The 27,460-nt window shown below is 40.6% G+C and overlaps 1 protein-coding gene across 2 annotated transcripts in view; it reads right to left on the bottom strand.

The window, feature by feature from the left end:
* Positions 1-27,110, bottom strand: part of SLC28A2 (solute carrier family 28 member 2) — a 33,792-nt gene extending 6,682 nt beyond the window's left edge. The window contains exons 1-17 of one of the 2 annotated variants that reach the window (XM_019756647.3): positions 27,070-27,110; positions 26,070-26,166; positions 25,849-25,937; positions 14,522-14,613; positions 13,246-13,429; positions 11,714-11,855; positions 11,009-11,122; positions 10,582-10,659; positions 9,432-9,512; positions 8,906-8,986; positions 7,642-7,767; positions 7,437-7,567; positions 6,808-6,976; positions 6,404-6,601; positions 5,716-5,797; positions 4,257-4,355; positions 3,932-4,043 (exon numbers count right to left, since the gene is read on the bottom strand). In XM_019756647.3, coding sequence (XP_019612206.3) covers positions 3,932-4,043; positions 4,257-4,355; positions 5,716-5,797; positions 6,404-6,601; positions 6,808-6,976; positions 7,437-7,567; positions 7,642-7,767; positions 8,906-8,986; positions 9,432-9,512; positions 10,582-10,659; positions 11,009-11,122; positions 11,714-11,855; positions 13,246-13,429; positions 14,522-14,613; positions 25,849-25,937; positions 26,070-26,150 — 1,859 coding nt within the window. In that variant the 5' untranslated portion in view covers positions 26,151-26,166; positions 27,070-27,110. Of the gene's footprint in view, positions 1-3,931; positions 4,044-4,256; positions 4,356-5,715; positions 5,798-6,403; positions 6,602-6,807; positions 6,977-7,436; positions 7,568-7,641; positions 7,768-8,905; positions 8,987-9,431; positions 9,513-10,581; positions 10,660-11,008; positions 11,123-11,713; positions 11,856-13,245; positions 13,430-14,521; positions 14,614-25,848; positions 25,938-26,069; positions 26,167-26,992 lie in introns of both variants that reach the window. The other variant, XM_074327802.2, reaches the window with a different exon arrangement.
* Between the last annotated feature and the right edge of the window lie 350 nt (positions 27,111-27,460).

Raw genomic sequence — 27,460 nt, 5'->3', positions numbered from 1 at the left:
CTGTTTAGTCATTGTGTGTCTCAGTGTAGGTCTCATTAGTGTCCCAAAGAAGAGGATTGCAGTCAACACCTGGGTACAGGCTGATTAGAAGCTGGACCCTCAGATACCAGCTGGGAAAATATGCAGTCAAACCCCTTTTGGGGAAAAACTGGGAGATGGGCATTTTTGTCTCTTCCCTCTGTGCTGAGCTTGGGGGTTGGGGAGTATTCCTGTACCCATTTAAAAACTGCATCTTTGTTTGCTATAGTCCTGTTGGCCTCATGGTTGCAAGTTCAGTTTACTGTCAGAGCTAGGTTATTTGGGGGCCTGTCCTTTGTGTGGCAGCCATAAAAGTCGGGCATTAGGTGTGTGTACAAGCTCCTTTCAGGGAGATACTGGCAGCTTGGATTATTGTTGGAGTGAGCTAGAGGGAAAAAGTGGGCTCCAAGCAGGATCGCAGTCATCCCCTAGATGCATGCTAATTAGAAGCTGGACCTTCAGGCAAAGGCTTGTAAAGTATGCCGTCAGTTCCCTTCCCCTGAAAGACTGCATTTGTGCCTACTCTTTCTGCACCAAGCCCTGGGGGGCTAGCCAGAGGGAGTACTCACATACACTCACTCATTAACAACATTTTGTTTTTATCTGCTACCATCCTGCGGCACTCATGAATGGGATCTGGGGGCTTGTCCCTTGGGCAGCAGCCACAAGAGTTGTAGCACCAGACATGTGCATGAGCTCTTTCCAGAGAGATGCTGATTGACCTGGATTTATCCTTGGAGCAAGCCTGAGGAAGAAGGTGGGGGAAGTGCCCACCAGCTTGTTTGGAATCTTGGGAGGATTGCAGTCAGCACTTAGATGTGTCCTACCGTGTTTCCCCGAAAATAAGACCTAGCCAGACAATCAGCTCTAATGCCTTTTGGAGCAAAAATTAATATAAGACCCAGTCTTATATTATAGTAAAATAAGATTGTCTGTCTAGGTCTTATTTTCAGGGAAACACAGTAATTAGAAGCAGGACCCTCAGGCAGCAATTTGGAAAGTATGTAATCAAACCCCTTCCAGGAAAAGACTGGGAGATGGGCATTTTTGCCTGTTTCCTCTGCACTGAGCCTTGAGGGACAGCTGCAGTGAGTGCTCACTGCCTGTTAAGAACCGCTTCTTTGTTTGCTTGTAGTTCTGTGGGACTTGGGAACCAAAGCCCAATATGCTGTCAGAGCTAGGTGTTTGGGGAGCCTGTCCCTCGGAGGGGGGTGTTTAAAAGTTGGGACACTAGATGTGCAGTCCAAACCCTTCACTCCTCTGGAAGAATGTGAGAGAGAGTTGTGAGTTCCCTTCGATTGTATGGTGCTGTGCCAGGGGTGGAGTTTATGGTGAGACTGTGTCTTAGTCTTTCCTACCCAATTCACCATGGAGTACCTTCCATGGTGGTCCCATATGTACCTCCAAATCAACATAGCCACCTGAATTAAGCTAAACCTCAATCTCTCCCCTTTGTTCCCATTCCTGGAACCAATCGCTTTCTCAGTAACTTAATGGCATCCTTAGACCCCCTTGCCCAACCCAGACAAGAGACTGTTATTTGAAACTCCTGTCCCTTCTTCACTCCACCCTTGCCTCCTATCTAGCAGTGACCAATCCTATTAATTTTCCGTGGTCTAGTGCATCGCCATCCTCACCATCTCCTGTCATTTCTCACTTGGACTATTACAGCAGTGTGTTTATTGGTCTCACTGACATTGAAAGAGAATGGTCTTTTAGAAAAACATCTTTTCGTGCCAGTGTTCAGAATTCTATAAGTCAAAATCTAAGTTCCTTAGCATTTCATATAAGATCCGTTGCAGCCCCATCTCCCATAACTCTCTTCATTGTCTTTAGAACTCTCTTCGTTCACCCATATGTCACAACTACACATACCTTTTGCTTTGGGAGAACCAATCATTCCAGTTCCTCAAATCTTTCCTTTTGTGTGTCCTATAACTAGTTCTTTTAGCTTAATAATATATACTTTTTTTTCTACTGGCTTCTTTCAGTATTTTTTCTTTATCTCTGATTGTCTGTCATTTGAAAATTATATGCCTGGGTGTAGTGTTTTGGCACTTATCCTGCTTGGCATTCTCTGAGGTTCCTGGATCTGTGGTTTGGTGTCTGCCATTAATTTGGGGAAATTCTCAGTATTAATGTTTCAAATATTTTTTCTATTCCTTTCTTCTCCTTCTGGTATTCCCATTATGCATGTTACACCTTTTGTAGTTATCCCAGTCCTTGGATGTTCTGTTCTGTTTTTGTTTGTTTGTTTGTTTGTTTGTTTGTTTGTTTTTTCCACTCTGTTCTCTTTGCTTTTCAGTTTTGATGGTTTCTATTGATAAATCTTCCAGCTCAAAGATTCTTTCCTCAGCTGTGGCCAGTCTACTAATAAGCCCATCAAAGGCATGCTTCATTTCTGTTACATTGTTTTTTTATCTATAGAATTTCTTTTTGGTAATTTGGATTCTTATATCTCTGCTTACATTGTCCATCTGTTCATACATGTCGTCTACTTTATCCATTAGAGCCCTTAGCATATTAATCACAGTTATTAAAAACTCCCAATCTGATTAATTTCAACACCCTTGTCATGTGGTTCTGATGCTTGCTCTGTCTCTATTGTGTTTTTTGCCTTTTAATGTGTCTTGTAATTTCTTCTTATTAGCCAGACATGCTGTACACATAAAAGAAACTGCTGTGAATAGGCTTTTAGTAATGTGATGGTAGTAAGATGGGGGTGGAGGGTGGAAGTATGCTGTAGTACGCTGACTAGGTCTCATTCTTTTAGTAAACCTGTGCCTCTGGACTGTGAACTTCACAAGTATGTCTCAGCTTTTTTTCTCCCTCCTTCGGTGGGACAGGATTGGCTAGAGTGGGCTAAAGTTGGGTGTTTCCCTTCTCTCAGGTCAATTAGGCTCTGACGATACCCCAGCAGATTAGGCTGTGGTTAACTAGTTTCCCTTGAGGGCAGTTCTTGATAAAAAACAAAAATCCAAGAGACTCTGGTGTATTTCAAAAGGGTTCATTTCTCCCTTCCCCTACCGGAAGCATGAGGGCATTTTTGCCAGTTATTTACTGTGAGAGCTGGGTCTAGCTCCTGGAGATAAAACTCACAAAAGTGTGTGGGAGCCCCTTCTGACTGCCCCACTCCAGAGTGTTTTACATTAAGACTTGTCCTCACTAAGCCTCCAGCAATTAAAGTTTCAGATTGTGCTGCCCCTGCCTAGGTTTCTGCAGCAATTTCTACTCATGTATCTCTGCTCCAGTAACCGTGACTTCCTATATTCACCTGTCTCTCCAATCATGGGGACAGTGGTTTGCCCTGTGTCCTCACCTCCCTTATAAATCTAAGAGGAATTATTGATTTTTCAGATTTAGCTTTTTTTTTTTTAACTTGTTTTTAGAATGGAGTGGTGACTTCCAAGCTCCATACTTAAGGAACCAGAAAACTACTATAATACCCCAGAAATTGGTTCATTTTCACACTATCTGAATGCATCATGATTTTATCATATCAACTTTATCCTTTCTCAGTTGTCATTTCTGTCTGAAGAAGCCCATAATTTTTCAGCTACTTAAGCTCCTTGCCAAGTCTTCACCTATAACCTATCTATATTCCAGTCATGATAAATACAGTAACTTCTTATCAGGAAAACCACACTTCCGTACTTCTTCCCCTGCCCCTCTACTTCTCAGTACCTCACCAATACAGGTAAAATCTGTCACTTGTCCATACGAAACATAATATTGAGGATGCATCTACTAAGAGAAAAGAACACAGATCTAGACCACGGCAAATACCCACCTTCCTTCTTAAACACTATTCAGCATCCACACGATCACTCTCAAGACTTTATTTCTCTCCACTCCCACATGACTCCTGAGTGGAGGGTAGCATATAAGAAGCAGGGATCTTGGGCTCACTTACCTCTGAAAGAGACTTCTGCAACACACATAGGTCTCATAGGTTCTATTGGTGAAACTTGTATTTAGGAAGGAGACACAGTCAGTTTCGGCTCCCCTGGGGACATAGAGGATTCCTGGATAAAGGAGACAGAGATACTAAGGGGAATATTTTGCACATGTTCCTGAAGGCTTTTAATGTAAATAATTTGGGTGTGAATTCAGAATGTTGTAGATTAGGTGCTTTTCTATGCATCTGTGAGATGGATGGTTTAATCCATATTCTGAAAGAGACCTTGCCAGGATCTAGGTAAGTGATTTTTGCCAAGAGACTAAGCTGAGGTACATACCTGCCACGCAGGCACTGATGAGGGATACACAGGCCCCTGTGAAGAGGGCACTGATCACAATCTTGGATAAATCACTCTTCCGGTGGGGAACCATTGAGGCTGCCGACAACAAAACAAAATAACTTGATCTCTTTCCCACCAGGCAATGAGTATATCCCATGAACCCCATTTAGAAGAATGCAGAGGAACAAAGCACAGCAGAAGAATAGCATTTTTACCACTAATCACCAGAGGCTGGCCAGCGGTGCCCTAAGTAGTGTGTATATACATTAGTCCTGAGGGATCATTAACCCAGACGTTCCTAGGTCAAGGACTGTGTCTGACGCTAACTTCAGTGGTTCAGTAGTTCTGCTACAACATTCCCAAGTTGGATCTAGATTAAACAAAGCTCTGGGTTGCTCCAGATAGGCTCAAATGCCTGGGTGTACACTCGTTGATCCCTGCGCTCTTAAGCTGAGACCAGAATTAGATGGACTGTTTTGAGCCAGAGGGATAAGGAGGCCAACATTCACCTAAGCCTTAGTCACATGATGCCTTAGTCACATGATGCATGTCCCACTGTTGGATGGCAGTCTCACAATCAGACAGTAAATCAGGTATCAGAATTAGAACAGCACAGACAAATGTTTAACAGAAGGCGGGGAATAAACCGAAAGGAAATTGTTTCACCTTTAAATTGTTCAAATCAGCTACCAAACAAATCAACTTAATTATTCTACCCCAGAATATGAGTGCCACAAAAATGGATACACTGAGCTGTAGTTCTTCTTATACTCTGTTTCTAACTTGGATCTTCCAAACTCTTAAATTTGGACATTTAAGGACAACTACCCTCAAGGACAACTCCACTTTCCTCGTATTATTTCCTCCAACCATAGCCCACATTCAGCAATATATTCAGCAGTATAAATGTATCTGTGTCTTCTTCAAATACTCACTCCTCCCACACCTGGTGATTTGTAGCTTTTAACCCAACACTTCACACCACTCACTCTGTTTCTCTTCCTTATGTGTCTGATACTTTTATTTGTCTTTTGATTCCTTGTGCAACTCCTACTTTTGTGAAGACAGCTGGTGAGCAGCCTAATTTCAGAAAGTACCTTCGCCACTGAATTAAAAATATATATATATCTTTACTTATATATGTACTATGCACATTTGATGGCAAAATAATATTGTAATCTTCCTCAAAGGGAAAATAAAAGTAAAACTGGTCTTTTGGGCCTCCAACTGAAAGGAAAAAAAGTAACAGAAGTTGAGATTGTAAACACAGCCTGGGCCCCACACTTAGCCAGATAGCATGGTTACCTTAACTCCAAATTAACTACCTCCTGAGAGGCCCCATTTCATATCAGCTTCTCTGTCTGGTCTCAACTTGTCCTGAAACACCAGGGCTGCCTTCTACAGAAGCTGGGATCTGGCTGGCTATTTGGGTAGTTGGGAAAATGAATGAACTCACTCAAGCCTCCCAGTGTGATTCCTATGGAACTAAGATTGGCAAATCCACAAAGTGAAAATGTTGTAATGGTTTCAGCTCTTGCCTAGGGAACACAAAAATAAATAAGTGAATAAACTCAGTCCCAGGTGTGCAGTCATATCATCATGATAGAAGTTCCAGAGATCTTACAACCCCCAATCTTGTCCACACTACCCTGAGGAATATGGAAAAGATGCTCAGAAAAGAATCACGTCCTAAGTTATTACAGGAATAAAGATACGGAAGCCACCATGGGCCTCTTTGCCCAACACTTTTCCTATTGAAGCCTATGAATAAGGAGAAGGCCTAGGAATGAAGATAATTGAGAGGGCAGAGATAGAGAGAGAAAAGAGGATCTATTTGTAGCAATTTAAACTTATAAATGAAGAAGGGAAATTTAGACCATCAAAAATAGTGTGCACCCTAGACTGGCCCAACTGTAAAGTTTCAAAAATTACCTCATAGAGAGAAGTTGGGTCAGAATGTGAGGGAAGAATACCACACATACCTCAGGGCAGCTATGGCACTGTAGCTAAGAAGCATACTGTTGTGCTTTCTTTGTGGTTAGGCCTGGGACACTGCAAGGGGATCCATGGGTGTGAAATAATCTTTTGTGTAACACTTTCTGTCTGCCCACAGATGATTTATGCTTTTCTGGATTGTCACTTACAGAAATCCATTGTTTCTCACCGCCGATCCACTCTTCTACTCCAGAGAGACGTTTGTCCTTGTATTGAGACAGTTGCTGATAGGCCACAAACTCATTTATGAAGAACTTGATCCCCACCATCTCAGCCACCATCGGACAGTCTGCCCAATCTACACCCATCATGAAAACCACAGGCCTTAGGACATAGGAGCAGATCAACTAGGTGAAAAGAAAGAGATATCCCAGGAAAACAAAGAATAAATAACACAGGTCAGGACCCAAGGACTTTCCCCAGAGTTTAACTCAGTCTCCTCTCCCCTTCTATCCAGGCTCTTTTAGGTCACTGTGAGTCAAGAGGGCTTGCACAGTTCAAGGACAACTTAAACACACCCTAGAGGGACAGCCCAACCAATGTAATTTTTCACCTGGAAAGTGAGCCCTTGTATGTCTACCAACTCCCCTAGCCAGGAGAGGGCAGCATTGATGAAGGCTAACACAGCCAAGAAGCCAATCAGGTTGGCTGCTACATTAGCAACAAGGCCTACAGCATCTGTGGCTCCATTGCTGGCAGCTTCCAGAACATTCTTCTCCTTCCTGTAGTTATTGGGCAGAGGAGAAGAATATGGTCTCTGGATTACTTTCAGCGCCTCAAAAAACAGAAATCCCACTTTCCCTGTGGTGCAGGCATGCAGGAAGAGGGTGCAAGACCAGCTTGAGAGGTGATAGGGGTTCCTTAGGGACTCTTTTGGTGGAAATTACTCTGAAGCAATATCAGATTTAATTCCCATACAATTGCAGTGACACCAAGGACAGAGTATACTGGCATGCAGAAGATAGAGGCAGGTGGGAAGGTTAAACAATTGAAGAAAATCAACATGATTAGCTAGAAGCAGAGGTAGTAGATAAGAGGGGATATAGAATCATATTATTCCTTCTCCAGGAGAGAGACTTGAAGTCTCTGCCACCACAAGCACCACTCTTTTTTCCACAAGCACCACTCTTGACTCTGCCCTGACCTTACCATCTCCCAAATTATATACCTCATTGGACTCACCCACGGGGCAATTTTACCCCCTCCTTATTCTTAAACTTGGATTCTTCCACTTCTGGATATACCAGCTTTGACAAGGCAAGAGCAGAAGGAGCAGCCATCACAGAGGCAGAAATCAAGGATGATGGGTCAATCTGTAAGGCCAGAGGTAGGAATCAGTGTCTGCAGAGCCCAGGCTTGGGCGTACCTGCTGAGCAGACTTGCCTACCCCGAAAGATATGAAGGCTCCCATCACAGTGCCCGAAATGGTGGCAAATCCTCCAGTCATCACTGCATGAATTTCAGAGAGCGTCATGTCTGCGAGGTATGGACGGATGAGCAGAGGTGCCTCTGTCTATAAACGAGGAGAAGTGAGTCAGATTCAAGAGGGTCCCCACCCCAGAGTGCCCACCCCAGCCCCAGGGACACATCCCTCTAGTGTGGGGACATTCCAGCATTGAGATCTGTTCTTAGGCCTTCCTAGCATCTGCCTCACCCTCTCTCTGGCACCTAATTATATCCTGGCTGGCATTGTTCTCATCTGTTCTCATACATGGTTGTTTCATCTATTTAAATTTTATAATGACTAGAAGAGAAATGGTATGCCTCTTTTGTACTCAATGTCTAAAATCATGCGTGTGTAAACTGTATCTGGCATCGACCTAAGACATTTAATGAGTGATCACTATGTGCCTAGTACTGTACTAGATACTAGGGATATTAATGTCAACACAACAAAGTTCCTACTCTTAGGAGCTTATAGTCTAGCAGAGGAAACTAAGGTGATTATGGATAATTCGGGCAAACTGTGGAGTGCTATAGTAGAAATATTAGGTTGGTGCAAAAGTAATTGCGGTTTTTGCAATTATTTTTAATCTTTTAAACCACAATTACTTTCACACCAACCTAATATAAAAAAGTACTCTGGGAACATTTCAGAAACAGTTAATCAGGCCAGGGCCTTCGAAGAGAAAGACCTCAACACTAATTCCTTGTTAATTTGATAAGCCATTGTCGCTAACGTTGAGCTAGTCAGCCAATAGCATATATTGAGTACCTACTCTATAAATATGTTAAACCAGTATTATGGGGAAGAGCCTTGGTGTTAGCCCTGAACAAGGCCAGCTGTTGCCTCCTTTGAGACCCTGGAAAACGAGGATCACAGGGAGAAACCAGAACATAGAGCAAACATCCTTCATAGCCCCTGAAAGGAGATGAGATGTTTCCCTAAATTCCTGTGTAAGAAGTTGGATTGGTGGTTAAGGATGTCCCCAGTAAGTACACCTGGGTAAGTATCATTACACATGAAGGGTAAAGGCAATGAGCTGAGTTTCCTTTGAGCTTCTGAGTTTTTCTTTCATCAGCAATTGCCTGCCCATATCGTCTTCATTTATTTGCCTTTTCAAAAGAAAACCATACTTTTCTCCACCTGTTTTCTGCCATACTCTTTGTTCTCCAGAAAGAAGGGGATCAGAAGGCTTCAGGGTACTTACCATACCCACAAAGATGTTTCCTGCCACAGCCAGGGTCTCTGTGGCTGTGGTGCCCATGGTGGTTTGCAAAAACCAAGCAATCTAAAGGGATACAGAGACCTAAACCATTAACATTAGCAAGAATCTTGGAGAGTATCCGTCTAGCAAAACCCCCTGTTCCATTTTACTAGTAAGGAAACAAAGGCCTAGAGAAGTATAGTGACAAACCCAAGGCCACAAAACAAGTTACAAACAGAAGGTGGACCAGACCTTGGGACTCTTGGATTCCAGAACTAGTAGATTAAAACTCAGTATGAAATGGCAGTCCAGCAAGTTTTCTCTTCCTGCTCTGCCCCTAAGCCCAACTAGAGCCTGGGCCTGACCACCTGATATCAGGCATGCTTGAAAGAGTTTGACTTTTTATGTTAGTTCTAGCACTCTAGATCCTATGTCTGAGCATTTTTCCAAAGTAAGTGTCATTTTCATGCTTCTTGTCAGATCACAAGATGAAAGTCCACCTTCTGGCTGGTGAAGGAGCATGGCTCACCTTCTGCACGACCCACTGCACAAGGCCCAGATAGTAAAGAATAGACATCACACATCCAAAGTAAACGATGACCGGTAAGGCCTATAATGAGAATAATGGGTAACTAGTGAGATATTACCATAATCCCCACCTTATCCACAGTTTCATTTTCTGTGGTTTCACTTACCCATGGCCAACCACGGTCTGAAAATATTAAATGGACAATTCCACAAATAAACAATTCGTAAGTTTTAAATAGTGTGCCATTCTGAGTAGTGTGATGGACTCTTGTGCTGTCCTGCTGTGTCCTGCCTGGGACATAACTCATTGTTTTGACCAGTATGTACATGCTGGATACACTACCTACCTGCTCGTTAGTAACTTAGTAGCTGTCCAGGTTATCAAGTCATATCAACTGTTGCAGTACTTAGTGCATGTGTTCAAGTAACCCTTATTTTACTTAATAGCCCCCAAAGTACAAGAGTAGTGATGCTGGCAATTTGGATATGCCAAGGGGAAGCCATAAAGTGCTTCCTTTAAGTGAAAAGGTAAAGGTTCTCAACATCATATGCTGAGGTTGGTAAGATCTATGGTAAGAATGCATCTTCTATCTGTGAAATTGCCTAATTTATAAATGAAACTTTATCATAGATATGTATGTGTAGGAAAAGACAGTATATATAGGGTTCGGTACTATCTGCGGTTTCAGGCATCCACTAGGGGTCTTGGAACGTATCCCACACGGGTAAAGGGGGCTACTGTACATTCAATGCGCACATGTATGCCATAATGGACTGAGTTTCAGGCCTCTAAATTAAGCTCTCAGGCTTCCAAGAGCAGCTGATACAGTGTAGATACTAGTGGCTATTTAAACACAAGCTAGGTTAGGAATAAATTTTAAATGTGTCACAAATCTATTATGCCATCAGTATGAAGCCACAGGGAGATGTTTTCTGAGCCTCCCTCCCCCACTCCTGTTTTATTCCAATTTCAGTATGATAATGATCAAAAGGCAAGAGATTAATGCTCTTTCCTCCACTAATGGGATCAAATCCTCTTCTTAGGGTCAAATAGGTATAGAGACTGGCTGATCACTTGGACACACATTTTCATCCGGTTTTATACCTCCTCCTACACTGGCCCTCATTCCTGCCTACAAAACAGATATGACCTGAAAAGCAAAGACATTGTTGACCAGCGTGTCTCCAAACAGAAAACTGGAGCCAGCCACAGTGTAATTCAGGAAAATCTGAAAGAAAAGAGAGAGAGTGAATGAGAGTGAAGCCAGGTAGACACAGAGGAAGATGGGCTCAGCCTCATGCATGAGTAGGTCCTACTGCTGCTACTGAGGCTGGGCTCCCTGTGACAGTGTGGGGGCAGGCTATGTCCCCATGAGCTGCTCATTGAATGGCAGAGGACTCAGCAGTTCAGTCCCCTTTATTCATGTGATTAGTTGTACCCCAGTATACTCTTTCTTTCCCACCAGATCTTCTACCACAGTCATTAATAAGACACAGATCAATCTCCACATGCTTTCCCCATATCTCCTTTCTCAAGGGTTCTAAAAAAGCAGAGCCCTAGCTTTCAGTTTCTCATACCTGAACCTGGTCTCCCAGCCATTGAAATGCATTAAATCCGGGATCAGTTCTGATGACCAAGATCCCAAAGACAAACTGAAGACACAGACCCCAAAACACTGCCCTCCAGGACACCTGAAACCCAGAAAAACATTATTCCAATGTGAGTGCTACAACTACCTGTTCATTACCTGGTTGGCGTTTTAAACTTGGGTACATGTACTCTGGGTGGAACCAACCTAGGAGATTAACAATAAATCTGGGGTAAAATGGAGTAAGGAGCAGGGGACACCGGGCAGTAATATGTAAAGAGCCACATAGGTCGATACAGTTTTAAAACTGTGTCTATAGGTTAGATGACACACATGCATACATGTGAATAAAAGCACCAGAAACCAATACTTTAATATTGCTATGTGCAATGCAAGCTGATTCTCTCTTGTATTCTATTTTCTTTCTTTCCATTTTTTTTCTTTTATTCTTTCTTTAACACTGGCCTAGATACACAAAATTGATATCAAGGCTCACTAATAGATCATGATCTACAGTTTAAAAATAAGCGGTATCTGAGACAAACTTCTCTTTAAAACATCTCTTAGGAGTCACAGGCAAATTCCAGAGATTGTTAAGAACTTAGGTCTCTGCCTTTGTAATCAATACTTGACACGTGCACTTTGTAATTAGTAACACATGGCCCTCAGCCCACCCTGCATACCCCAAACTCACTGCTCGGTGGTGTTTGGAGCAGGCAAAGAGGATGAGGACGAACATGCAGACTCCTGCAAAGGGGATCAACTGCTCAGGCCTTTGGGCTGTGTCTAGAGCCAACCACAGGATAAGGCCAATGAAGAAGACTCCTGCGAACACCCTGAAGAGGGAATGCCAAGACGTGTCATCAGCTCAGTGAATGAATAACAAATAATTAAACTTACCTCTAAAAAGTAGAAGTTCATCCCGAGCAAAAGTGAAATAACTCAGTAGATTGGACAAGAGATATAGCTTGAGAATCATTCATATGGTAGTTTCCTAGGTACCACCTCTCCCAACTCTTTTATTCACAGAATGAAGTTGAAAGAGTCGAATCTGAGAACACAAATCACATGACTTCCTTTCCTCAAGTTTCCATATCAGTAAGATGTGATATAAGACTCATTCTCTAAGACTGCTCTAATGAATAACCAAAATATTTTTTTTAAAAGGAGGAAAAGTATGGAAAAGTATGCATGGTCCCCCATGGATCACCCAATTTCCAACAACTCCAAGGACAAGAGTAAAGGCTAAGCCACAAATCAACTACTTGTGGTCTATGGTCCCTTGATGTACCAAACATGCTTGGCAATATACAGACTGGTTACCTCATGTCTGAATGTTGGAGTCAATTCAATTCAAGGGAAAAATATTAGAAAGGAGCTCATATATCAAAACAAAACAAAAAGAGCATGTTGTCCATTGAGATCAGGAACAACAGCGACAACAAAAAGTATTATAAGTCAGGGTTGAATTTTGCAATTATTCTCACTGTGAACTCATCTCACTTAAAGTCAATAAAATGTGGCTTCCAGAATCTACCCGGCTAACGATTAGAGTCCTTTTAGCTTTGTCTCCTCAGTGTCAAATACATCAGTGATCCAAAATTTTGGTTGTAGTTTGTATGTTTCTCCAAATTATTGCTGCTGCAGATATTCTTAACACCGATTTTCTGCACATCCATTGGAAAATAGGTAAAAAAAGAGGAACTTTATAGAGAGTCTGGAAGTTATTCTGTCATTCCACACCTGTGAGCAAAGAACGCGTGGATGCCATAGTTAGTTAGATGAGCTGTGGCTACTGTTGAATCCAGTTCTGAATACACTGAACAGTAAGTTTGCTCATTAAACTCTAAGGAATTGTAAAAGACACCAGTGGGTGCAGGAAGTGTGGAGGACTAGACGGAAAAAAGCATAAAAAGAATCAGGGAACTAAGGGAGACACATATGACCACCAAATCAATTTGACAGCTTAATGAAACAGACTGACACTCTTCTCTGAGACTTCACTCCTCCCGCCCCTAGCACTGTTGAGACACTAAGCTACAAGAAACTGGACAGAAGTCCAGTGCTCAGAGACCTGTTGCCATTTGCTGTCTGAGCCTTGGTTTTGAAAATATAGGTGAGGGTCTGAGAGACAGCTCAGGAACTGCCACAGGAGAAAAGGGGAAGCAGGCTGGGGTTTGGGACAAGTTTTGGGACCAGGTATATTGAGATCCTTATCTCACTCACCATTTCATCCAAACCTTTAGGCAGAAGTTTTGAAAGGGCTTCAGACATCTTGTTAACTTTTTACCAAAGAAACTTTTTAGAAAGTGGTGAATTGGGACCAAGAGCACCAAACAGGTGAGGACGAACAAGGCCAGTGCCCTCTGGAAATCCAAGATGCAAGCTGCTAAGACGTAGGCAGCATAAGCTGAAAGGAGAAGGTGCAGAGTAAAGATTAGCAAGTCAGAGCTCCCCAGGGGCAAATGAAGCGCTAGTCATGAATGTCTGGGACTTCAAGGCAGAAAAACCCTCCAGTGATCTTGCCAACCAGCCCCACTTGTCAGACTGAGCTGCAGTTCTCAAGGCCAAGCTAGATGGCTGTTTTCTTCTTGAGGATTCCCAAGGAATAGTTTGAATACGGCATATTTTCACTTGTCTTTAATGAAATATTTTCTACTTTATCTGATATCCTTTTCTGTCCCTGGGTGTAGATTTGATCAGACCCAGCATTAGACTCTTCAAAAGTCATCTTTTCTTAAAACTTTATAACCCCAGTCATTTTAGCCTTTCCTCTTGAGCAAAATCACATAAACAAGGCTACTACTAGGAAATACAACAGGTCCTCAAATAACGTCATTTCATTCAATATTGGTTATATCACTGATGAGATTCCTAGGAACTTAACATGTTTACATCAGCGAGCCGATGGTAAAATTGGTTTCATTATATGTTGTTTCACTTAAAGTTTCAGAGCCTATCGAGGATATTAAGTGAGGATTCACTGTACAGTCATATGGTCCTTACCCCATGGCACTTTGACTCACCCCAAAATATAATTGTGTTCTCATTATCACAGCCACCTCTAATATTGACGTCAAAGTCCTATATATCACTGACAATGTAATTTAAATAGTGGTTTGCTGATTTTTAAAAAATTTTATATCATTAATCTTACTAGTAAGCCAGCAAATAAGGAATGTATACCACAAGCTTCTCTTGTAAAGACTACAAGAACTATGCCCTGCAAATCAAGACACTAAAATAGAGACAAGCCCAGATTCCCTGAAATACGTAAGTCCATCAAATAGTACAGTTTTGAAAAATACTTTATTCTTAGATTTTACTGATTCCTAGAAGTGCAACTCAATAAATTACAGTTCAACTACCAGTAATTAAGATCTATATATCCCTTTAGATCGGTTTGTGAATAAATTTGCTTTTTGTCTAGAAGTTGTCTCGCCACAAGGTCATATTCCTCAAACAATGTGTCTCTCATTTCCAGGAATTCCCAGTACCTCACCCAAACACAACAGGCCCAGCAGGATCTTCTTGAACAAGCAGGCATGTGTTTTGCAGAAACTTCTTGCCCTGGTGAAAGGCTGTAGGCTCCTCCTGGTAAGAACCCAAAAATTAAGATACAAAAATTACTCCATCCCATTTGTATCAATGCCCACAACTTAGATTACTTGGCCAGAGGGAGAACTTTCTGTTAATCAATGAGGAAAATTATTCATCAGAGGGACGTTAGGTAATGTTCCAGCAATGCCAAAAAGACCAGATCAAAACTTACCAATGGGCAGCAGGTCAGAATAACCCTACACAACCTGGACCTGCAATGTCCTCAGTAATCTCCTACTACATAGGTGGATACTGGTCACATCAGGGAGAGGCTCCTGGGACCTACTACTTCCCTGTTCCCCAGGGACAAGGGATTACTCAGCTTCCAGATTCAGAAAAGGGCCTTTTCTTCTGAGATGCAGCTTTGACCATTCCTCCCTGAAACCCACACAAACCCGTAACTCTGAACACTCAGATGTGCATTGACAGATGGGAAAGAAAACACCAAGAATCCCTGGATGGGCAGGGCTTGAGAGAAAATGCCTAGCAGGTAGGACTATTCAAGTTTGATTTAACGTTTATATAGTGCTTTCTACGTACTTGGCTCTTTCAAAGAACATTAAAATGATAACTCCTAAGAATTCTTGAGGTGGTTACTATTAATTAAAATTCCCATTTTACAGATGTGGAAACTAGAAAATAGAAGTAAGTAACTTTCCCAAGGTCATGGAAGCTGTAAGGAGAAAAGACAGAATGTAAACTCAGGCAGTCTGGCTTCAGAATCTGAGCTCTTCACCATCATCCAATGCTGCACCTTACCTACACTCCAGGCTCACCCCTCTTGCCAGTCCCGAGGATTCTCAGCACACTGCAGTCATATGAGCAAAACGCTCTAATTTCCAAACTCTTAAAGCTCCAAAGGTGAGCCCCACAAGAAGGTCCCAGTAGGTCATCTTGCTGAGGCAGGACAGCTTAGCCAGGGCTGGGACCAGCCACTAACTCCAAACGCCTTGGGGTCTTGACTCACAGTTTTCCTGGCTCTTTCTCCATTGCTGTGTCTCCCATCTAACATGCTCCCTCTGTTCCTTATATATAGCCTTCCTTTTCTCCTTTTCCTCTTTCTCCTCATTCTCCTCCTCCTCCTCATTTCCCTTTCTGCAGGGAGCCCAGTCCTGTGTTAGCAGAGTAGAGTGTGTATTATCAGATATAGGTAATCTGAGAGAGGAGAAAACAATCTGTCACCACCCAACTGAATCAATTCAAGACGATACCTTAGGATCCTAAGGACTCTGCTACCTTTCCATACTTAATAGAAAACATACTGAGTAAAAAGTGTTACTTAGAGGTGTCAGCATTCCTGAAGGACATATTTATCATTGGAACATCATTCACAAAGCATAGCAAGGAACTAATTTACTTTGAATCCTAGACTTCTTGTGTACCAGACAGCTTTGATTGGCTCCTCCAGACCTACTCTCCACCTTGCTCTGTGCCCAGCAATCTAGCCCTCTGGACTCTACCAAAGGGCCTCCATGCCCTCTGGCTTATCTGGTTGGATTCTGCCAGGGGGACCCAGAAGGAGATCAGAGTGTATGAAAAGACTGAAGTTGGTATTGAGGAGGTCTTCTTTAAATGACTCTCTTTCTGGGTTCTCTCAGGTCTTGTCTCTTTGGCCCTCGAAACAGTAAAGGTTCAATGCCTCTAGCCTCACGTTCTTGTACCATCCTTTCTTGTGGTTGCACCACATCTTGCACACGTCTATGTGATGGTCTCTTTATAAATTAACCCTCCTCTAATTATCCTAATTTAAGCATTCTATCTATCTCCTGTTAGGACCCAAACTGGTACATTAGGTGAAGCTGATATAAAATTATACCCAGTCAAATGCCAGTTCCACAAGGCCACCACAAAATAAGAGGGGCATACACTGGACCAAGACTCAATATAAATCACTTTTGGAAAAGGAAAAGATTTCCGCCATCACCTATAACCAGATTTGACCACGTCCTGGGAACTGAAGATCAGTGGGTACAACCAAAAATCAATTAAGAACACTCATTTCTGCAAAACCCATTAACACCCTGATCCTAGAAATATCAAGTTGGAACTGGACCTCTGGTTTAAAGAAAGTCATTTAGGTGCATTCCAAATGAAAAGAGAAAAAAGCTTTCTCATCCTTTAAACCAATTGAGAAGCAGAGAGGCCTATGAGCAGGTTCATGAGCCTTGTATCCTGCTTGGCCCAGGATCTTGCTAAGACTACCAAGCTCTTTATTTTACATAATGGCACTGTTTGAGAGTTAGTGTTATATCCTATCGGGAAGCTGAATTGAGAAGAAATCTATCTGATAGATGGTAAAACTCAATACTAGCCCATAACTTGTTGTGAAGTATGTACCCACTGTTAAGTTCTCCCAGTATGTACATGGGAGGCTTTCCAGATATACACTAACAATAACCCTCTCACATGCCTTACTGCCTGCAGCTGCGAGTGACAGAACAAAACAGAGAAGGGTAAGGGGTGGTAGGTCATGCTAGCTAAACATAACATTAGAGGGCACTATAGGCCAGGCCTAGCAGCAAGAGTGTACATGCATTTTCTCTGTGACCCTATCTACAAGATATGGAAACTCTCCCAACTAAAGGAGACAGCTATGGAAAATCCCAGAGACTGACTGGGGTGCTATCGTTGAGCGTTAGAGTAGAAAGCTTAGGACAGCTTTCAGAAAATCCATCTCTAGTGACTGTTGACATTGTGGCTCTGGGTGAATCTTTGTTGCTCTAGCTTGAAGTAAGAACTGAAAGAAAGGAAATGAGTCAACCCAGAAATAAATGATGGTCTGAGTAAAGGGTGAGGGCCTCCAGGCAGAATTGACCAGGATCTTTTCAGGGAGTCAAAGGTTTTATGTTAATGATGGCATAAAAAGAACTGGTCAGTGGTACTGTACTGGCTACCACTTTACCAGATTCAAAGCTGTGTATACAACTGGTTTCAAACTGGATGGACAAGGAGAGCTGGGTGGTTGTTAGGGACTCAAGAACAGTTACCAAAATTGTCCTAGAGAAATGGAGTCTGAGAAGCACAAAGGTTGTCAATACGCCAAAGTGGGAAGCCAAATAGGAGTTGGAAAACCAGAGGACACAAGAGAAAGGTCTATCAGATGGAAGCCAGAAAACTTACATTGGAGGTACAGACTCGGAGCACGTGGGGATGACCATTCTGAGAGCCATCAGCCTAGCTAGAGTGAGAAGGGAACCTAAACCAGAACACAGCCAGGTTTGCTGAGTTGTATTGGATGTACTGTCTTTGAAAGAACTCTCCCTCCACTTTGTACCCAAATCTCTGCTTGCTGTATCCATTTCAGATAACAGAAAACGTCAGAGCTTTTTCACACTAACAGTGTAGACCCAATGCCAAAGGTCCACAAAGACAAGAAGGACCTATGTGATAGAATTTCTAATTAGTCCTTCAACTCACCCTCAACTTCTTCCATTGAGAACTCTGTTCTCCCAAGCTAGTGGTTCTGACAGACAGTGGAGTCTTCCCCGATAAGGTGTTTTCTGTCACTCATCAGGGAGAGTCATGACTCTACCTTCAATGGCCTTTTTGAGCCAAACCCTTTAGTTCTGTTAGCAAAGATTTCTCAAATATGGTTAATGCCCATCATGGACTTCCTCTGCTGATACAATTTACCCCTATTTATACATTTAAAAAAATGATTTCAGTAGGAATTTGAGGACAAAGGAGCTCTAGCTCATCCAGCTATTGGTATCAGACTCAGGCCCTAATAGTAAACAAAATGAAAGGGGGTGAGGAAGAGCTCACAGCAAAGAAAGGCTGCTTAAAATTCTTCACATGGGACTTGCATTGACACAGAGGCCCGAGGTGCCCTTCCAGACCTCCTTGCTGGTAACTTGTACAGCACACACCCATCCACCTGTCTTGCAATCTCCACCCATCCCTACAAGGCTTACCACCATCCTTCCAGAAAGTCAGAACACGCTGATAGGGCAGCCAGAAGAGAGAGCAGACCTACTTGAAGCAGTTGGGGAGCTAGGAGGAGAAGTGAGAAATAAAAATGATCTTTAAGAAGGAGAGGTCAGTGATACTCAATGATGTATAAAATTAAGCAGTACGGCAAATGAGAAGAGGCTAGATTTGGCAGTGAAGAGGTGGCTGATTCTGTTTGAGAGAGCTGTGTACAGGAGAGCAACTGAGTAAAAGCAGAATTGCAGGGGACTGTAAGCATATATGGACTACTTTTTTTTTAAGTTTGTGAAGAAAAGAAAAACCAGATACTATTTATTACACACCTTTTACCAGGCACTGCAAGACCTCATCAGTCATCCTCCCCCAAAACACAAAGTTCATATTGTAAATTTAAAACAAAGAAATTGAGCGGGCCAGCAAGTGGCAGAGTTAGGATTTAACGCCCAGATCTTTCCATTACTCCAAGTAGCTTCTAATTAGAGATGTAAGGCTAGAATTCCAGAGGGATCATTCCAGAATTCTAAACTTATGATTGCTAAGAGAGTAGAAAAGAAGGAGCATGTAAGTATGCTTGTGAATGTCGAAGGCGCTTTCACAAAGGAGAGGACAGATGAACTGATATGAAAGGTAAGGGGAAGAAGTTTGCTAAGTGGAAGTTTGCAGGGCGTTAGAAGAGAAGGTTGGGATAGCTCTAGAAGAGTAAACGCATACTTGAATGAGCCTAGCATTTTGAAAGAACAGTAGGACTCGCCGTCACTGGGAAACAGGGAGCATGTAAATGGATAGTGGGAGGAAAGCTTGTAAAGGAGAGAAGCCAGGTCATACAGATTATATGCCATGGTTAGGAATTTAGATATTATCTTGTAGGAAGTGGAGAGCCATTGAAGAATTTAAGCAAGGTAATAATGCAAGCAGATATGTGTTTTAGATAGACTTCTCTGGTGGCAGTGGGGTGGGAGATGGGCTGAGGGCCTTTAGGAAGTAACTGAAGGTAGAGAGAATCAACATTAAGTGGAGTGAAGTTGGGATGACAATGAGGTTCCTGCCATGTGTGACTCAGTCAGGGTGAAAACATTCACCAAAATAGAAAATATAGGAGGATGTCCAGAGCTGAGGAAAAATAGACATGAGGAGAAAATGTGAGTTTATTCATCTTTGTATGCCTAGAGCCCAGCCCCTGTCCTGGCATAGTAGGCAAGCCTCAAACCTATGCTGATAGGAGTTTGGTTTCAATGTTTAATTTGAAGTATATATGTGACATCTAGGTACAGATGTTTGGTGAATGGTTAGATATATAAGGCTGAAGCTTAGAACAAAGATGCAGCTTCAGATGTGGCTTTATGAATCAAGACATTAAGTGTAGAAGTGAGAAGAGAAGACAAATGACAGACCCTGAAAAGCAACATACAACGAAGAACACACAGAGACGTAGAAGAATTAGGAGGGGGTAGTGTCATTAAAATTTTTTAAATTAGCTTCAGGGAAGAAAGGGTCAAAAGGATCATGTTGCAGAGATTCCCAATGAAAGTGCATACAATAGACTTGATAAGTAGGTTTCCATTGCTTACCTGGGTTAGAGAATTTCAGCTGACCAGTGGTGGTGAAAACTAGATTGCACTGGGCTGAACAGTGAATGGGGAGGTGAGAAATGTTGTTGCAAGTAAATCCCACTTTTCCAAGAAACTTAGCCATGAAGGAAAACTATATCACAAGATTGAGGTAAGGTTGATTTGTTTGTTTGTTTACTGTAAAAGAATGAAACTTGAGCACATTTATAGATTGGGGAAGGGTCTAATGGAGAAGGAGTAACTGAACATGTAGGGGAAGGAGAGCCCTATAGAAGGGGATAGAAAAGGATGGGATTAAGAAGATGGGTAATGATTATCAAAAACATTTTTTAAAAAGGAATTTATAGTATATTTTTAAGTGATCATGGGGTATGGTATGATTAAGCTAGAATATCTGATGTGATAAGTTATATACAACAGATTCTAGGACAGAATATTTATGTACAACCTAAATAGAAGTATGTGTAATACTGTATAACCACACAGAAAAATGTACAAAATGAGGATTTCAGGTAATATTTACTTGATTCTTTATATTTTTCCCTGTACTGTTTGAATTTCTTATGAGGAGCATGTATCATTTTGATAATGAAAATAAAATAAAGATATCTTCATTTGAAAAAAAAAAGAAGATGGGTAATGAAATTGGCTTCAGGCTGAGGGAAAGTAGGCCTTCTGATAAAGGAGAGTAAATATAAGGATTCATGCAGGTACAGGTACATTTAAGGTGGAGCATCTAATAAGATAATTTACTGTTTAAACAAAAATAATAACAGTGTAACATGGGGTTTATAACATGTAGAAGTAAAATGTATAAACATAAACAACAGTAGTATAAAGATTGGAAGGGGAAATATAGAAGTATACTATTATAAGATTCTCATACTATAGGTGAAAGGGTATAATATCACTTGAAGGTAGACTTGCTACGTTGAAGATGTACACTATAAACACAAAGCAAGCACTAATATAACAAAATGAAGAGTTACAGCTAATAAGCCCACAAAGGAGATAAAATAATCGTTTAAAAATATTCAGTTAATCTGAAGGAAGGCATAAAAAGAGGAAAGGGCATACAAAGAGAAAGGCATTAAAAAAGAATATGGAAAGACATCCCATATTCATGGATCAGAAGAAATAATATTGTTAAAATGTCCATACTACCCAAAGCCATCTATGGATTCAATGCAATCCCCATCATAATAGTTCACAAAAATAGAAAAAAACAACCCTAAAATTTGTATGGAACCACAAAAAAACCCAAATAGCTAAAGCAATCCTGAGGAAACAGAACAAAGCTGGGGGTATCACACTTTTTTTATTTCAAACTGTACCACAGAGTTATAATAATAAAAACAGTATGGTACTGGCATAAAAATACACATAGACCAATGGAACAGAATAGAGAGCTCAGAATGAAACTCCCACATATACAGTCAACTAATATTTGACAAGGGATCCAAGAACACCCAATCAGGGAAGGATTGTCTCTATGACAAATAGTGTTGGGAAAACTGGATAAACGCATGCAGAACAATTAAATTGGACTCCTATCTTACACCATTCATAAAAGGTAACTTGAAATGGGTCAAAGACTTAAATGCAAGACCCGATACCATAAAACTCCTAGAAGAAAAGGTGGGGAAGAAGCTCCTCAGCATTGGCCTTGGCAGTGATTTTTTTTTGATATGACACCAAAAGCACAAACAGCAAAAGCAAAAGTCAACAAGTGGGACTACATCAAACTTAAAAAGTTTCTGCACAGCAAAAGAAACAATTAACAAAATGAAAAGGCAACCTACAGAATGAGAGAAAATTTTTTCAAACCATGTATCAGATAAGTGGTTAATATCCAAAATATATAAAGAAGTCATACAACTCAATAACAACAACAAAAACCAAACAATCCGGTTCAAAAATGGGCAGAGGAACTCAACAGACATTTTTCCAAAAAAGATACCCAAATTCCAACAGGTACATAAAAAGATACTCAACATCAGTAATCATCAGAGAAATGCAACTCAAAACCACAATAACCTATCACCTCACACCTGTTAGGATGGCCGTGATCAAGAAGACAAAAGATAGCAAGTATTTGCAAGGATGTGGAGAAAAGGAAACCATTGTACCTTTTGATGAGAATGTATATTGGTTCAACCATTATGAGAAACAATATGGAGGTTCTTCAAAAAAATTTAAAATAGAACTACCATATGATTCAGCAATTCCACTTCTGGGTACATATACCCAAAGGATATGAAACAGAATATTGAAAAGATATATGCACTCCCATATTTATTGCAGCATTATTCACAATAGCCAAGATATGGAAACAATCTAAGTGTCCATCAGTGGATGAATGGATAAAGAAAATGTGATGTGATACACACACACACACACACACACACACACAATGGAATATTATTTAGCTATGAGAAAGAAAAAACTGCCATTTGCAACAACATGGAAGGACTTGAGCAAATTATACTAAGTGAGATAAATCAGACAGAGAAAGATAAATACTATATATCACTTACATGTGGAATATAAAAAATCCAAAATCATAAAAACAAAAAGTAAAATGGTGGTTACTAGGTCATGGGAGGATAGGACAGATGTTGTTTAAGGGTACAAATTTGCAACGAGTAGTAAATAAGCCCTAGAAATTAATCTACAGTACAGTGAATATAGACAATAATACTGTATAATAATTATCAAATTTGCTAAGAGACTAGAACTTAATGATTCCAACCACTATAAAGAAGCAAACTTTATGTAATGGGATGGAGGTGCTAATTATCACCACAATGGCAATTGTATTTATTGCAATATATAAATATATTAAATTAACATGTGTACACTTTAAATTTGCTTAATGTTATATGTCAAATATATTTCAGTTAAAAAATACGTTTACTTGCAATCCAGAAATTAGAGGAAGTTATCTGGGTAAACATTTGAGCTCATTAATTATGAATGGGGCCTTTACTTTTTATTTGTCTGGTTTCACTTTGTGGAGTCAAGAGTAATAGATAAAATAATAAATGTTCTTCAAATCCTAAATATTATTGTTAAGAAAATTTTCATAAAATCAGAGAAATGGTGTAATTGTAGTTAATGGAAGGAATGTAATATTGGGTAACCACTGGAAAGACAATCTGTTCTGAATGGATAACTGGGAAAAATAAACTAAAAATGGGAGAAATAAATTTGACATATTGAAAAAAAGAACAATTAAGACAAACAGAAACAAGTAAATAGCAAGATGGTATTTTTAAATCATTAAATGCAAATGACCTAAACACCTTAATTAAAAAGCAGACTGGCAGATTGGCAAAAAAAACAACAACAAAAAAAAAAAACCAAGAGAGAGACTTCTCTTTTTCGGAGAGAAAGAAAAAAAGAAGGGACAAAGACAAATTATAAGGTAATATTATGTGTTATTACCGTGATGCATGAGGGAATTAGTGACAAAAATATTGAAACTTCTTGAAAAGGAATGATATTGGATTATATAGCAATTAGCAGAGGAGATGGGGATAGGTAGAATAAGTGGGGTTGAGAATTTGAGAAGAATAAGAGTTTTAGAACAACTGCTAAAGAGAAATAAGCAGGTAGTCCACAGGTAATAAAGTGAAGAGCCAACCCGGGAAGAAGGCTCAGGCAGTCCAGTTAGGGGCCAAAGTTCCACTTAATTATTTTTAACTGGGCTCTACATGAAGTCTAGGCATATCAGAACAGAAATTAGAGCTGAAATTAACAAGATTTATGGCAGGATCATTATCTTCTTTCCTAGTAATTAGCTTGAATGAAAAAACATTCATGTAAATGAAAAGTTTAATATGATCCAACTCTTCATTTCTGGAGTTAAGAACTAGAAGAGGTGGTAGTTAGAAAACAAGCTAGAAAAAAGTGACCCTTCCTCCAGGGCAGAAGAGCCAGCCCCTCTCAGGTGTGCTGCCCGTTCCCCAGCCATACACGAATTTAAGAAGGATGCCTCCCCGCCAAGCTAGCTCCAGGACCCTAATACCACTCAGCACTACCCCGGAGGGTCTGCAGGGCTGAGGGGAAAGGGATGCTCTCATCTAACCTAGTCTCCTTTGCTCTCAGCATATACATCCCCTACTTTATAGAAAGTTCAGTCTCTGGCCTTAATTACACCCCTTATTTTCACCTCAGTGCAGCTCTGATCCAACAGCTTCTCTGACTCCTTTTTTACATCTTAGGAAAAACTGCCCTTCCCATTTAGCAAGGCAAATTTCCAGCTCTTAATCTCAGTTCCACCTCCTGACAACTTCTAAGGGCCTTGTTCTAACAATTGCTTTTCTCACTATCAACATACCCTTCCATTGTCCATTCCTTCTCTTTCTGACTCTCCTGGCTCCTTTTTTCAACCATCAGATGTGCTCAAGTTTATTACTTCTTAAAAACAAATACCTCTCACCACCACCAAACTTTTTTGAATGTATAACAACAGAAAGAACCCTCCCTAAAATATTTATGTTTTGCTGAATTGCTTTATAGAAATGGATAAATTCAGAAAGAATAATGAAAACAAAGAGAAGCTAAAGTCAGTTTGTGTTGAAGGATAAAATGAAGGATTTCCTGAGGAACCAAGGAGAGGAGTAAGAGAGGGTAAAGACAGGGGTCTGAGTGTGTGTCCTGAGAATGGCTGGTTTTAATTAATCACTAAATCTTGCCAACTCTACTACAAAAGTGTTTCTGGGATTTAACTCCTCTAATCTATTCCCACATGTCCACATTGATATATATAAATGTGTATAAATATATAAATTTGTATATAGAAGTGAATTTCTGGAGAAGAAAGTAGAATTTAAAATTTTATTTTCTCTATGAAGTCACTAAGTTAACTCTTAAAAATAAAGAAAAGAGAACAAATTGAAAAACCCTTTTGTTTGGGAGCATAACATATGCTGGATCATATCCATATATTCCTTAGAAACTATTTAATATCCTCTTCTAAGCTTCACAGTGTATGAGTTGTGCACCTTTTTCATGCTATTGAACGTCGCTTCCATCTGACCTCTTTTACCCAAACAACTTTCTGGGACCAAATCCATGATCAAAATCAAGGATTCTTCTCACACCTCCTTCCTTGACCCCTGTTGCACATAACACTGTGGACTGTGCCTTCATTTTTCCTTCTCTTTTGACTTCCAAGACTGTGCTTTTTTACTTCCACTATTATCCCTCATGGTGGGTCCTTCTCTCTCTCTCTCTTCTTTTTTCTGGTTGTTCTTTCTCCCCACCCGAAATCTGAGTATTCCAGAAGAGTTTTCTTTTTTTAAATGATATGGGTAAGTTAATTTCTAAGCCTCAATATTCTAATTGAAAAAAAGGGATTAAAATTAGTATCTACCTGTTCCTGTGAAAATGAAGTAAATTAATTACATAAAGCATTCTGCACAATAGTAAGTACTCAATAAATGTTAGCTGTTATTATTTTCATTGTTTTTATTTTTATTGTCAGTCCAACCAACACCAATATTGCTGAACTCCCATTATTTACAGCACAGGTTTATATAACAATTAATTACATATAAATATAGAGTGCATATGATAACATAAGGTGGCTGTGAGTCTTATCTTCACAATGAGACCACAAGCTCCCTGAGAACGGGGTCATTTTTATCTCTTTGAGTCCACTGGCCACACGTAGCCCACCCTAGTCCCTCACATCCTAACTGAACCAATTCAGGAACACCGGTACCTCTGGTGAGTGGAAGGCCTAAGCCTGTCCCCAAGGCCTTGTCTTTGCTCTTCAGTCCTCCTGGTTCTCTCAGGATTTTCTCCTCCTTCCTGTAAGCACAGGTAGAGTTGAGGTCAGGCGTAGGGCCCTGCAGGGGAGGTGGGTTAGAGAATAATCAAAGACCCTACAGGAGGCCATGCAGCAGATCACAAGGCTGTGCAGAAACTGAACTGGTGCATTACCGTGAGCTCCAGCCCCGTGGTCTTTACACCAGTCTCCACTGTGGACAGATCAGTGGCCTCTCTTTCATTTGTTTTCTTCATCTCCTATTCTCTTTAACTGAAAAACAAATTCAGGGCCAAGGCTGAAAGATTGACCATTCTATAATATGGGACGAGGGAGAATTTTTAGATCGTCTTGCCCCCAGGAAAAATAAAACAAAAATCTTTAGATGTTTAGTTGATTTCTTTAAGAACTAAGAATTGGGGAAATTGGAAGCATAATTTTAATATAATAAATAATGAAATATAGACTTCTATTTCTGTGAATAGGTAATAAAAGAGGTAATAAGATAGGGGTAAAAAGAAATGAAGACCAGGGTTCATTTAAATGAATCAGTGATTTCTTCACCCAAGGTCCCAGGACCTGGACTAAAAAGGACCCTGTTAGGTTCTTAGAAGGAAAAGTCAGGGGGTAACTACTCCTGTTACTCTGGGGTAAGAAGAAAGCAGAAAGGGAGGCAGAGGGCTGGGAAGGCCCCAGACCCTAATATATTGCTTAGAAAACAAAGGTTTTCAAGTTCCTGATTATATTGTAGCACAAGAATGGTTTTTGGAGTATCTAAGAACATCCTCATTAATAAAATAAGTCTACACTTAGAATAGTCAGCATCACTGTTAATTATCCTAAAGAAAGTTTTTAAACAAAATGAGAGAATCAAGAAACTAAAGCAAACATTGGAGCCTCACCATAAACAAACCTCACAGACAAACATTCAAATTTATAAGTTCATTCTGAGATGTTACTTTGCAGAAAATTTCCTTCCCCATGGAATTTTATTTTTTAATGTGATCTCTTCAAACATTTAAAATATAATTTCATTAAACACACATAAACAGACTTTTGTTGTATAAATTAGTGCCTTTCTGTATAGGCAGAGACCTACCTGAATTTGGTCTAAATGTGATCAATTAAGATATTCGGCAAATCAGGTTCCCGCCCTCCCCAAACACACTTTCTTACACCAGCTTGTAGGATTCCTTCTGTCTCCTCAGTAAAGGACTGAAAGAAAAACTCAGCTCCAAGAGATCCTGACTCTGAAGGGAGGGAGGGGGACTGGCTTTCCTGTGATTGGCTCATTGGCAGAGTGGCCTCCTTACACTGTGCCTGTCATCCCTGTAGGAGAGTTAGATGCATACTTTTTTTTTTTTTTTTTTTCAAGACAATTTTGCAGGGAATTCTGCAGAAACTTCTAACAGGCACATCAGCAGAAGCATTGCCCAGCACTGAGCTAGGCACTGGAAAGCGTGTAAAAGAAAAGAGAAAGGTCTCTGCACTCAGAACATTTATCAGCATTCTGTACTGGAATGACAGCTACTAGAAAACAACAGAAAGCAGGACTATACAGGATTCA

Source organism: Rhinolophus sinicus, chromosome 3, assembly GCF_057876585.1.
Source record: "Rhinolophus sinicus isolate RSI-liver-muscle chromosome 3, RSI-T2T, whole genome shotgun sequence".
In the NCBI taxonomy this organism is placed as follows: Eukaryota; Metazoa; Chordata; class Mammalia; order Chiroptera; family Rhinolophidae; genus Rhinolophus; species Rhinolophus sinicus.
This window is presented reverse-complemented; position numbering and strand designations above follow the sequence as displayed.